We start from the raw sequence: 13447 nt of genomic DNA, 5'->3' as shown, positions 1-13447 counted from the left end.
ACCTCTTCCCTGCCCTATTATGTGTTGTATTCAGAATATTTTAAAGCCCCCATAACACAAATGTTCTTGATACTTTAAAAAGTTATTAACAACACATGCAGGTGTGATTCTGTTCTACCATAATGTTTGGCTCTTGCTTGTTCAAGTCTACAGGACAGAAATAAGAACCGATAATTGAGTGCCGTGCTAGGAACGTGCCTTATGATTATTTAGATATTTTAGTTGAGTGCCTCCATTGTAGAAACAGAGGCTGCACCTTACAAATGACCTGTCATGAGTGTCTTTGCATTTTGTAAGCACTGCCTACAAGTAATGGACTGCCGCTGTGTTTTGTTCACCACACCATCAGGATTTGTCAGAAAGCACTACTTCCCATTTCAATTTACTGTATTTTCATTTTTTTCCAATTGATGCAAGGGGGCATGGTATTTTCAAATGGTGTTTCTTCAAATATTTCATAGACATTTCAGAATTAATTTTGAAACTATTAAATGAAAACCTGTCTTGCAAAAATGTTGCTTTAGCAAGCCTGGTTTGAATAATAAAATGTTTCTTGAAACCTAAAAAGACAAAGGCACGGATGACATGGACAGCACAAAAGAAGAAGCTGCCAAGCTGGAAAAACAAATTGAAACAATAAAGGACTCTACAAAAGAGGAAGAACATACATTAGCAGCAAAAACGAAAGAGCATAAAGGTAATGACATTATCTTTTATAAATAATAAGTGAATGCTGTGCTGCCTTCTGCCATAAAAGGATTTTCTTGAGAAGTATATGCCCAGTTGTGTGTGAGAGTGGCCAACAGTATGTATCCCAGACAGAATGCTACATTTGAGAAATGACCAAGAACAGGGAGGGCTGATGGCAATTGTAATTTATAGAGCAGGGTGGAGCCAATAAAAGGACATTGTCTGGGTTCCCTAACCTATCAGCATCCATATGTTAATTATCTCCATCATCATTAGGGGCACCCAGAACACGGATGAGGCAGGTAAAGAGTGTGTATCATGGGAGGGGGCAGATCAAGTGACAAATAGAGGAACATGGCTCTGTTTCATGGGCAGCACACACAAAACAATCGTAAATTGGGAATACGAGAACGTGGAAGATGAAGTCAGACTACCTTCAGTCGGCCAAGCATCTGACATTGCGGCAAGCAGAGTCTGTGATTGGAACAGTGGGCCAGCTGAACGTGTGCCATGTGAGCACGGTGCACAGACCAGCAGAAAGGCAACAAGGATGACAAGAGGCAAAGGGTCAGCCCCGGGCAGATACAGGAACCAACTAAATAAAAGAGTTTGGAAGAATGTGAATTCTACAAAAGACATAGTAAATTCAGGACTAAATCAGACGTACTGCAGAGTTCACACAAGGAGAGGGTCATTTTAGGAAACAATAAATCAAATTGCCAGGAGCAGATGCAGAAGGTTGTCCTAGAAAATGTGTGCAAGCTACAGAAGCTCCGAAATAAATCCAACAAGCAATAGCAATCCCAGGCCTCTTACCTTACGTGTGGAAACCATATATGGTAGTTTCTGAAAAAATCTAAAGACTTGGCTGTTTAATCTCTGATTCCCTATTCTGCTCTCTCTTCCTACCGGTTGGCGTGGGGAAACCTTTTGGGGTAGCCGAGCGCCTTACACATTTAGTTTATTAATAATAATAATAATAATAATAATAATAATAATAATAATAATAATAATAACAAGCTTACTGGCCTGGATTTTTTAAAGGGAGGTGTGGGTTCTGGCACCATTTTGTGTGCTGAGAAGAATAAACGGAATTTGTAACTGGTGAATTAGACAGGCGTGCACAGCAGAATATTGCACAGTTGCTGTTGCTGCCATTATTTATTGGCGGGCAGTGAGGAGAAAACTGGAGGGAGGTGAGAATTAATAAGTAATAAAAAAAATGGCTTACCTTATGCTGCCAGGCGCCTCGTGCCTCGGTGCTCTTCTGCTCTGCTGCCGACAGTCCCCGGGACAGAATCCCCATCCAATCCACAGGGAGTCTGTGCCATTTCTCCACCCGGCTGTGGAATAAACTTGGTGTGGAGAAACCTAAGTGTGCATGGCTGTTTGGCCGGCCTAAACCGGCCAGCCAAACTGGCATGGGCACTTACAGTGCCCACCCCTCCTCCTCTGTGCCAGGGCCTGGCCCCTTCCTACACACGCATGGCTCACCAGTCACTTAAAAAATTAAATGATAATAACATTGTTTTATTATCATTTGTTTTTCCAACTGCGGACTTTGAGCAGTGTGGCGACGCTTCTCCGCCTTTACGGAGGAGCTGCCGATGATATTGCCGATGATATTGCATAGAAGATACTTTTGAAAATTGGGTAATAATTTAGTGGCATCTATAAGAAAGTCTATGGGGCATTTTACAATGCCCCTGCGGTACTTTTATGCCACCAGAGTGTCACTTTTGTGACACTCCAGGGCCGGACCGGCCGTAGCAGGCACCAGGGTTTTTCCCAGTGGGCCGAAAGGGCGGGGGCCAGTTTTTGACCTGTGGAGGGGCAGTTTTGTTACTGGGGGCCAGTTTTGCAGCAGTGCTGCAATATCGCCACCCTGTAACAAAAGCACCAGCAGTAGTTGCCCCACCCTCAGCCGATCGAGCAGAATTGCCAGGGCTGGTTTCTGTTCCCAGCCCGGCCGTGTGATGCTCTGGAGGTGCAGTGTGCCAGCCCATATTTACAAGGCCACGCAAAGCTACCTTGCTTGACTTTTCGTTAGCCTTGTAAATATGGAGTAAGGCAATACCTTCCTCTGCATGGAAGGGGTGTTCCATGGGTGTTGCTGTGGGTGTTCCAACGCAGCACCCATGGTTTTTGACACTGCCCAAGATTTACAACATAGCGTAAATTTGGGGCAATGCCAAAACCAACATCTTCCCAAAGCATGCATAATGAGGAGAAATATTTGGATCTCTCCTCGTTTTTCCTCTTTCCACAAGTGCTGCCTTCTTCTGCACACAAAGAACAAGGAAAACACCTCCTTTAATTGTTTTTATGCAGGAAGGTGTCCTTTCCTGCACAAAAACAATCATGCCAACAACACAGACACGCTTACACCATGGTGCAAGGGTGCCTGCTTTGGCGCTCGGCTGCAGTTTGTGCACCAGCGCTGGCAGAAAGAACAGGAATGTGCCATATCTTGTAGATACAACATGTTTCTGCCCTTTTCTTTTGATGTAAGGCAGCGCAGCTAGAAGGCTTGTGGCACTGCCGTATGCCAAACTGTTGTAAATATGCCCCTATGTTTTTACTTTGTCAACAAAAAATACATAACTCTGACAACTTGTTCTAATGATAGCAAAGTAAAACAAATGACTGCGCAAGGGCGATCAGTGATTAGCACTGTGTCTTTATGACAGGCTAAGATCAATGGGGTAACATTAGCCGCCCCACATCCCCCACTATGCGGGGGCGCCCAAGCTCCAGGGGGCCCCCTTCGGCACTGTGCATGGGTGGCAGGCCCATGACCTGAGAGCTCCTGACTTGGTCTAGGAAGGGGGGGACTCCATGTACTTTGCAGGGAGACCCCTCAAGTTTTGTTATGCCACTGGATAAAACATCTGAGCACTGTGTGCTTCCTACTAAAAGTCAGCAATTTAAATGCAGTTGTGCCAATACACAGTGACATAAGCTCATCCAGGCAAAAAGGTGAACACAATAAGAGTCAATGGAGCACAATAAAATGGGTACACAAATACGCTGTACTTCACCTATGCACAATTCGGCCTGAGTATTATTAAACTGGACAGATAGTAAGTGCGACTACTGTCGTCTGGGTACAGCGTACATGAAGATATCCTGTGAACTGCGCACTTTTATACCAGCCCCCCCTTACTTACCTGTCAAAGTAGCCAAAAGGATTCCTCTTGTCCCATTAATCACAATCAAATAACCCAGGAGTCACATACACAACTAGATATAAAATCCCTATTAACGCCATTCCTTATTGCCCACGAAATAAGTGGCACCAATAGTATATACATATGTGTATGTGGTGCAGATTAGGGCATATAAATTCTCCCTACTTCCACGGATAGAGTAATTTCACAGATACACGCACATACACTCACCATACTCTTGGGCCCATTTCACTAACATACACTCAGATTACTCTATAAGTACCAACCATGAGAGAGGAAACTCCTAAACACCCTGCATCTACAACCAGGTCGATAAGACCTAATTGACACTGTCTTGAGTCATGATTTAAACAACAATAATCCCAATAGTGTACTCAATAATTGACAAGAAATAATCACCAACACTGTATTTTAAAATTATGATTCTTTATCTAAAATTAGTTCAATTAGGAATGCAATCAAAATAAAATCATTATTCTCATAGTTACCTATTCTAGCTAAATATCATAAGTGAGTCAGGACAGGTCTCTTAGTAGAAATCTCCCAAGTCGCCGTCCTCACAGCATCGATCCTCACCAACGCAAGTTCGGAAAGAAGTGGCCTCAGAAATCCAAATGCAATGACCACGAACCCTCTCTAGTCTAGTATATTTATAATCAAAATTACAAAATAATAGCAACATAAAATGTTCTTGATTTCCGTTGAGCCGCTGAGCAGAGCGAGCAGGAAAGGATGTAGCATTGCTACATTTGGAAAATCTCCGCTCAGAAAAAATCACAAAAATAAAAACGGAAGAAGGAACTCAAATTTACAAATGTTTCTTTCGAAAGCCGCTCTTCCTTGATATCTCTAGCAGAGTCACCACAAACTTGACAATGTTCATTGTACTTTATCCTTGCCCAAAGAACTTGGACTAACGCCCGGAACTGCTGTCCTCACGGAAAACTTTAAACCAGGCGAAGGCTGTGGTCAGGTGACTCTCGACCATGTTCAGCAAGGCCTTCTCATCAAAATCTCAGCACTTGAATGTAGGCTTTAAACGACAGCCATTTTACGATAGGCCAAAACAGACGATCTTAATTAAAAGAGACAAAAACAACGTTACCACAGCATAGTGATTAAACAGTGTTAACCCCACTAATACCCTTATGTGTATGTAATTATCTAGCCTTTGCAACACATTTAAGCATTAGTACACGTTATTTCAAAAGCGTTTTATGCTTTAAAACAAACAACACTTAGCAACATTCATTTAATAAAACCTGCACATTATTAATAAGCAACACGAATGCATCCCCACGTGTAGTTTTCTTTGTTAGTTCGTATTGGTTAATTAGAATTTTCACACAAAACAAATGATTAACGTTACAAATTAATATTTTTAATTTTCGACACATAGACAAACCGGAGCTTAAAAACCCAATAGATTTCCAACAGAAAACTCTGCGCCAGCAATCCCCCCTTTGGTGATATTATCACCAAATAAACAACCCCAAAAAATTATTTTTGTCAAATTTAGTCTTCGTCTCCAAGTAAACACTCTCCCTCAATTCTTCTAATTCTATTTCTTGTGGATCTCTTTTTGAACTCTTATTTCTCTTTTCAATATTTCTTTTATTTAATTTATTTTTCCCTCCCCTGTTTTTACAACACAAACAACCCAATCTTAGTATCAATAGAGCAACAATTACACAAGTCAAAGGAAACAATATCTTACCTATAATAGTACTACCTATTTTTGCAATAAAACTCTTAACAGCAACTATTTTATTAGCTATTTTGGTCCAGATACTTTCAGCTTCCAGTGGTACTAATTCTTCATGCAAATCAGTAATATTTTTGAAATAGACCTTTAGGTCTTTGCTTTCGTCAGGAATGTAAGTGCAACAATGTTGAACTTTCAGCATTCCACAAACCCCACCCTCCTTGGCCAATAAAATATCAAGGGCAAGTCGATTTTGCATAGACATGGCACGTACGGCAATCATCTCCGTATTCACCAAAAGAAACCCTCCAGCGGTACTTGTCGATAAGCGATCCACCACTGTTGACAATTTCCGAATTCCATATGCATTTAAAGAAATTCCCACTGCTGGAATTAAAGCTCCAAAAATATCACCCACTATTTCGGACCAAGTTTCTCTCTTAAATCGTGTTAGTAAATTAATATGTTCTACATCTTCTATTCTATCTATATGAAAAATCTTTGGAAAGACCAGGCCCACATAACACGTGCCATACCAATGGTCAGGCAACCTGTAATAAGCCTTGTTCCCACAAACATAATACACTCCTGGGAAAACTGGATCCTCTCCTCCTTTAAAACCCCATCCTGTCGCAATAAAGTATGTATCATGACACTCACTAGTCCCAACAAAATATGTATCATATTAGGATTTCTTCCTTGTAATGCATAGTTTACCCTTCTGTGGTGCATCTAGAGCTAACGTTGGACTAGCCCCATTCCTCAATTCTTTCCCCATCTCAATGTCCCAAATTGTCTCACTCACTTTGTATTTCCCTGCCTGTTCATACATGCTCATTCTCCTTTCCTCTACCATGTTTAGGAAAGCCTTCTCCTCTTCTTTCAAACTGCAAGTCAAATTATTCTTAAAAATGTAATCTAATGTTAATTCTTCTTTCTCAATAAAAATCTCACCAAAAATGTTAGCTTCTTTAGCTGGATTCAGCCTTTTGTTCACAGACAATTGCCCAAAAATATTATCTTTGTTAGACATCTCATAATCTATTTTCCCTAACAAATAGAAAACACTACTTAACACACTACATGAAATTCCATACGTAGCTGGTAAATGGTGATAAGTAACACCCTCTGAAACGGATGCAGGTAACTGCATACATACGTAGCAATCCCTCACTTCCATTGTCTTCACATATTCATACAATAATTTTGAAAAAACATTACTAGAAAAATCATTAATTGACCTATCTTTATGCATGTAAGTAATACTAATTCTAGTTGGAACTACTTTTTGTGAATTCTTCTCTACATTAGTCTCATTTTCAGTATGTATCTCAAATGTACCTATTGTAACTCTAAATGTAACTAATAAAGCTAAAACACCCCATAGTAGCATTATTAATCCAGTACAGCAACAGCACATTCTACACCATCTTTTCAAAAAGGCACATCTACTTTGATTATTCTCTATGTTAGCCATTTTACTACTTTGACCGTGTCTTTTAACTTAGCCTCTACTCGTCCACTACTGCAATTCTTTATTTCTGGATTACTTCAGACAGCTTAATTTCAGACTTTCTCCTTTTCACTTTTCACCAAGTGATTTCTTCAGTTCACTCAGTTTGGATATTCATCACTCTTCACTCCTTCTTCAGCAATATCAAATTGTATCAGATCATCAACGACATCCTGTGCATCCGACTCTTCTCCAATGTCAGTCAGGATAACTTTTAAGATTCCAACAGACTTTTCCTTTTCCTCAACCACTTTTCTCAAGATCCCCTCCGGATTGTCTCGATTCACTGTTTCTTCTTCTTCTCCTCCTTCAGACAGTGCCACATAAGACCATTCCGGTGATCTGTACTTTTGGTTGGGTCTTCTAATTCTCTTTATCTCCTCCAGTTCTTTTGACTCCTTTTGCTCCTTTCTCTTCACTTTGTTTTGACTTGACACCTCATTCACTTGTTCAGCTTTCGATGTATTTGCTCTTATCAGTCTGTATCTCAGCTTCTTTACTCTGTTGTTAGGCCAAAGATCTCCTCTTACAACCTTTTTTGGTCTTGTTTCTTTATTATTTCTTTCTCCAATCCAAGTTCTCTTTCTCAGAACTCGACCTTCTGATTTCTCATTTTCACTCTCATCCGATTCTGTTTCAAATGCCTCTTGTTCTTCAGCAGTTTTCTTTCGCTCCACACTCTTTATCACCACTGTTTGAGACTTCCCTATTTCTTTCCCTCCTCGGGTCTCCAACACGCAATCTTCTTGCTGTCTACTTGTCCCTTCACCTAGCTCATCAGAAATATTCCCTACACCTCCTCGGGTGTCTTCCGCAATCTGTCCCTCTCTATCTTCTTCTGACCCTACTTCTTCAAGTGTAATCTCAAGTGGATTTTCAACCTCCTCATCTGATTCAGGAGTAGTCTCTGTGGAACTGCTCTTTTCTCTTCTTTCTTTTCCACTGCTTGTTCGAACTTCAGGCTCTTTTACAGAATCTGATCTCCCTTTTGAAACTCTCAATGTTTCTCTTGAAGTCTCTCCTGGAAAGAAAGAATCACTTGACTCTCTTTCTCCTTCAGCTCTTCCAGAATTTTGATTTCTCTTTACTGGTTCTGTGTCTTCATCATCACTGGAATCTGACTCTTCAAAATACTCTTTACCAGTCCCTTCTTTTGGGTTTGGAACTCTCAGAGTATGACTTGCATGCACCCAGTTCTTCACACCAGCACACTTCACTGCAGTTGTCGTAGTCAGAATGACTTGTCTTGGTCTTCCCCACCTTGGAACCAAGCAATTTCTTCTTCTGTGCACTTTAATCCTCACCCAGTCCCCTGGACTCAGATCATGAGCTTGCTTCTTCTCAAGGGTAGTAGCGTCTTCTCCAACCTGGTGAAACACAGAATGAACTGCGTCAGCCAGGCCTTTACAGTAATCCAGAATCATGTCATCAGTTATTGTCATCAACTTATTGACAGGTACAAATGCATGACGCATTGCACGTCCCATCAAAATTTCATGTGGACTCAAACCAGTAGTTCTATCTGGAGTAGATCTAATAGTCATTAGCACTAGAGGCAAGACATCAGGCCATTTCATTCCAGTGGCTAAACACATCTTACCAATCCTGTTCTTAATTGTGCCATTTATCTGCTCCACAACACCAGAAGCCTCTGGTCTGTAAGCACAATGTAGCTTCTGCTGTATGCCCAATGCTTCACAAATCAAACTCATGAGCTCATTATAGAAGTGTCCACCTCTATCAGACTCAATTGTTACTGGAAATCCGTACCTAGGAATCAACTCTCTTAACAGTAACTTTGCAACTGTTATTCCATCATTTCTCCTAGTCGGATAGGCCTCCACCCATCTTGAGAACAAACAGACTACCACTAAAACATACCTCAATCTGTTCACTTGTGGCATTTCAATGAAATCAATCTGCATTCTGGTAAAAGGACCACCTTCTCTGCCTATTGTTCCTAGACTCACCACTGTCTTTTTCCCAGTGTTAAATTGCTGACAAATCAAACATCTTTGACAAATGCTTTCTGCAATCGTCCTGAACTTTGCATTGTACCAAGTCTGTTTAAAAGACCTGATCATCGCATCCCTTCCCAAATGTCCCTGGCCAGGATATATCCTTGCCATTGCTGACAACATAGAGTTAGGCATGACTGGTCTACCATCTCTATAGATCCAGACATGATCTGTTTCTCTTGGGGCACAACCTGCCTTGATCCAGTCTTTCTTTTCTTCCTTTCCTGCCTCATCCTGCAACTGTTTCACCTCATCCCACGTTTCTAGGACATTAGTAAACATCACAGAACAAAAAGACATTTCCCCTTCTCGTTCCCTACTAATCGAATGATTATTTTTAGCACAATACTGTGCAATGTCATTTGCAAATCTGTTTCCAATTGTCACAAAATCATCTCCTTGTCCATGAGCAGCACATTTTACAACCGCTAATTCCTTAGGCAGCTGTATCGCCTCAAGCAATCTTCCAATCACCTCAGCATTCTTTATTGGAGTCCCACTCGACGTCAAGAAACCTCTCTGTAGCCAAAGCTGGCCAAAATCATGCACAACTCCAAATCCATACTGACTATCAGTCATCACAGTCACTCTCAGATCTTTCCCAATTTCACAAGCTTTCGTCAATGCCACCAATTCAGCAACTTGTGCAGATTTCACTCCTTTCAATGGTGATGCTTCCATAACTTCTGAAACTTTGCACACTGCATATGCTGCACTCAGCACACCATCATCATTCCTCAGACATGATCCATCCACAAACAGCACATGATCACTCTCAGGCAACGGAAGATCTCTTATGTCTGGTCTCGGTTTTGTACAGTAATCCAGCACATCCAAACAATTGTGATCATCTTCTGTCTTTATTCCCACACCTTCATTATCTGGCAATAATGTTGCTGGATTCACATTCACACATCTCTCAAGAGTCACATTTGATGCTCCCAGAATGACTTTCTCATATTTAGTCAGCCGACTATGTGACATATACTGAGTTCTGCTTCTTGTCAAAAGAATTGCCACATTGTGAGGTACGAATACCCTTACAGGATATCCCATTATGATTCCTTCACTCTGTTCCAGACTTTTACATGTTGCAGCTACAGATTTCAGACAACCTGGTAAACCCACAGCTACAGGGTCAAGTGTCGATGAGAAGTACGCAATAGGCCTTCTCAGTAATCCATGTTTCTGAATTAACACTGAAAGTGCACATCCATTTCTCTCACTGCAGTACAACTCAAACTCTTTTTCATAGTCTGGCATACCTAAAGCAGGGGCTTCACACATTCTGCTCTTCAACTCCTCAAATGCTACCATTTGTTCTCCATCTAGTTCCAATGGGTCTTTCATCTCACTTTTTGTCAACTTAATCAGTGGCTTTGCTATCAGCGAAAAATTAATTATCCACTGACGACAATAACCCACCATCCCCAGAAACATCCTCACATCTCTCTGGGTCTTTGGGGCTTTCATTTCTCTGATAATTCTGATCCTGTCATCAGTCACTTTTCTCAGACCCTTTTCAATATTGTGTCCAAGATAATGCACCTCTTTCTTGCAAAATTGCAATTTGGCTGGAGATACCTTTAACCCTCCATCTGCCAGATGATTCAGTAAAGCTATGGTATCTACTTCACAAGCTTCACGTGTCTTTGATGCCACGAGTAGGTCACCAATATACTGCACTAGTACTGAGTTTTCAGGCATGATCAAACTCTCCAATGACTTTTTCAATAACTGATTGAATATCGATGGACTCTCTGTGTACCCCTGTGGGATTCGACACCATGCTAAAATACGCTGGCCAAACCTAAATGCAAAAATCGGCTGGCTGTCATGATGCACTGGAATTGAAAAGAAAGCATGACACAAATCAATCACTGTGTACCACTCAGCATCATGTGGAATCTGATACAAAATCACTGACGGATTTGGCACAATAGGACAACATGCCACCACAATTTGATTAACTTTTCTCAAATCCTGTACAATCCTGAACTTCCCATTAGGCTTCTTTAGCCCCATTATCGGTGAATTACACGGGCTACTCAGTAGTTCTCTCAAAACTCCTTGCTGAATCATTTTCTCAATTATAGGAGTTATTCCTTAAATTATTTCTGGTGTCATTTCGTACTGAGGAATGTTAGGATAAGTAATTCCCTCTTTCACTGAAATTTTCACAGGATCTACATTATTCATCAATCCCACATCCTCTCCAGTAAAATCCCAAACTGTCTTTTTCACTGTGTCTCTCAGCTCTTGAGGCAAATCCTCTGGATTAAACACAGCATATGCACCGACCATTTCACTCTCTCTATTATCTAGAGTCATTCAGTACAAAACATCCTCATCTGGTGTTTCAAAAGCTATTCCATCTGGCGTACAAAAAATTGTACAGTTCATCTTACATAGCAGATCCCTGCCTAACAGGTTCACTGGACTAGTGTCACAGACAATAAATCTGTGCATGTCTGAAAATGTCCCTATTTGTACTCTTACTGGTTCAGTAAGTCGTGTCTTGATTTGTGTATTAGCTACACCAACTACTTGGATTGCTTCATCCGAGAGAGGAAGATTTCTAATATCTGCTGACCTGACAGTTGATCTTGTCGCACCCGTGTCTACTAAAAAAGTAACACTTTCTTCATTTATTTTCCCATCTACAAATGGTCCTGCCTGGTCTATTTCTAGAGTTGCACCAAGTATGCACTCTTCCTCCTCTCCTTGGCACCGTCAATAATCACCTTCAGACTCACTCCCTTCATTCTTTAACAAATACTGTTGTACCTGGTTAGAACGCCTTGGTTTGTTTACCTGCTCCTCATTGTAGAATCCCGAATCCTGCTTGTACTTTTGTGACCCTCTATTCTGCGGCAAGGGCGGTTTTGGCTCTTGGCTCTGCTGTCTCACAACCTTCTGTTGTTGCTGCTGTTGATTATTCCCCTCGTTCTGCACCTGTTGATTTAAGGGTTTACTCTTGTTATTCGCTAATGGTGGATTAGTACATTCAGATCTCCAATGTCCCAGTTGGCCACAGTTGTGACAAGGGAACTTCCTCTTCGCTTCGTCAAGATTCCCCTTTCCTTTCCCTGCATATCTGGGCCTATTCCCTGAATTATTTGTCTGTTCCACCAACTGTGCTTCTTGTCTCTCCGCAACCTTCACTTGTGCCCACATTGCTTTCTCTTTCAGCTTTGTCGGTTTTGCTTCAATTTCATCACTGAAGTATTTTGCATGTCTCAGAATTTCATCTATTTTCTTACTCTGCCAATCCACTGTATGCTCACGAATTCTCTCACTAATCTCAGGTCTCAGGCCATATACAAATCTGTATACAAAATGACTCAAATCTTTGTCACCCAGGTGCTCATCCCCACTGAATTGTTTAAATGCCAGTATCAGCCTTTCATAAAAAGCATGAACTGATTCTTTTGCTTCCTGATGTGTTCGATCTATTTTAACCCAGTCTGTCTCTTTTGGAGGTACTTTACTTTTCAGGTATACAATCACCTGATCATACTTCCTCATTACCTCTGGATCTAGTGCTCCTGTTCTCGGATCTCTTGGATATTCTTCAGTAGGCCAACTTACAACTATTTTACACTCATTCCACAAATCTGCTGGAACAATTATATCAAACAGACTATTCAGGTCAATCCACAGCACCTTTGACAATTTCACAAACCTGTCTACCTGCCTATACCACTCGACGGGCTTTTCTCTCAGTCGAGGGAAATCATTCGTAAATGATAAAATATCCTGTCTGGTCCATGGAACATGTACATATCCTCCTCCAGGTATTTCTCTCATAGGATAAGCATCCACTGTTTTCTCTTTTTCTCTCACAGGAAAAGCTAAATAAGTCATGTCCACTGATTCTTCCCTTATCTTATACCACCTATCCTTCCATTTTTCTACGTCACCCCATTTTTGCAATAAGGCGATCATCTCTTTAATCTGTCCTGTTCTACCATTACTATTCAAATTTTCAATATCCTTGTCAGTAAAATCCATCCTGTAAGACCTCTGCAATGCTTTCACCTTATCAATGTCAACTCCTTGCTCATTCGCTATTGCTCTTAACCTATCATGTGTATTTTTAGCTCTCCAGGTAATGTTTTTACACATGAATAACAATTCTCCATCATGATGATTTTTTAGAATGTCTGTAGGAACTGTCCCTACAACAAGCTCCTCTAATTCTATGCGTAACTTGGCCACATCAATTGCCTGGGAATCTTCATCCCTCTTTTGAAGGACTTTCATCCATTCATTCAAATCTTCAGTTGTTATTTCAGTAGCTCTTTTCACTGGAACCACCTTTCCTGGC

The 13447-nt window shown here is 41.0% G+C and overlaps 1 protein-coding gene across 1 annotated transcript in view; it reads left to right on the top strand.

The window, feature by feature from the left end:
• Positions 1-13447, top strand: part of SCG3 (secretogranin III) — a 243241-nt gene that overhangs the window by 187874 nt on the left and 41920 nt on the right. The window contains exon 10 of the mRNA XM_085644187.1: positions 569-697. Within this exon, the coding sequence (XP_085500313.1) occupies positions 569-697 (129 nt within the window). The remainder of the gene's footprint in view (positions 1-568; positions 698-13447) is intronic.

This window comes from Triturus cristatus, chromosome 3_1, assembly GCF_964204655.1.
Source record: "Triturus cristatus chromosome 3_1, aTriCri1.1, whole genome shotgun sequence".
NCBI lineage: Eukaryota > Metazoa > Chordata > Amphibia > Caudata > Salamandridae > Triturus > Triturus cristatus.
This window is presented reverse-complemented; position numbering and strand designations above follow the sequence as displayed.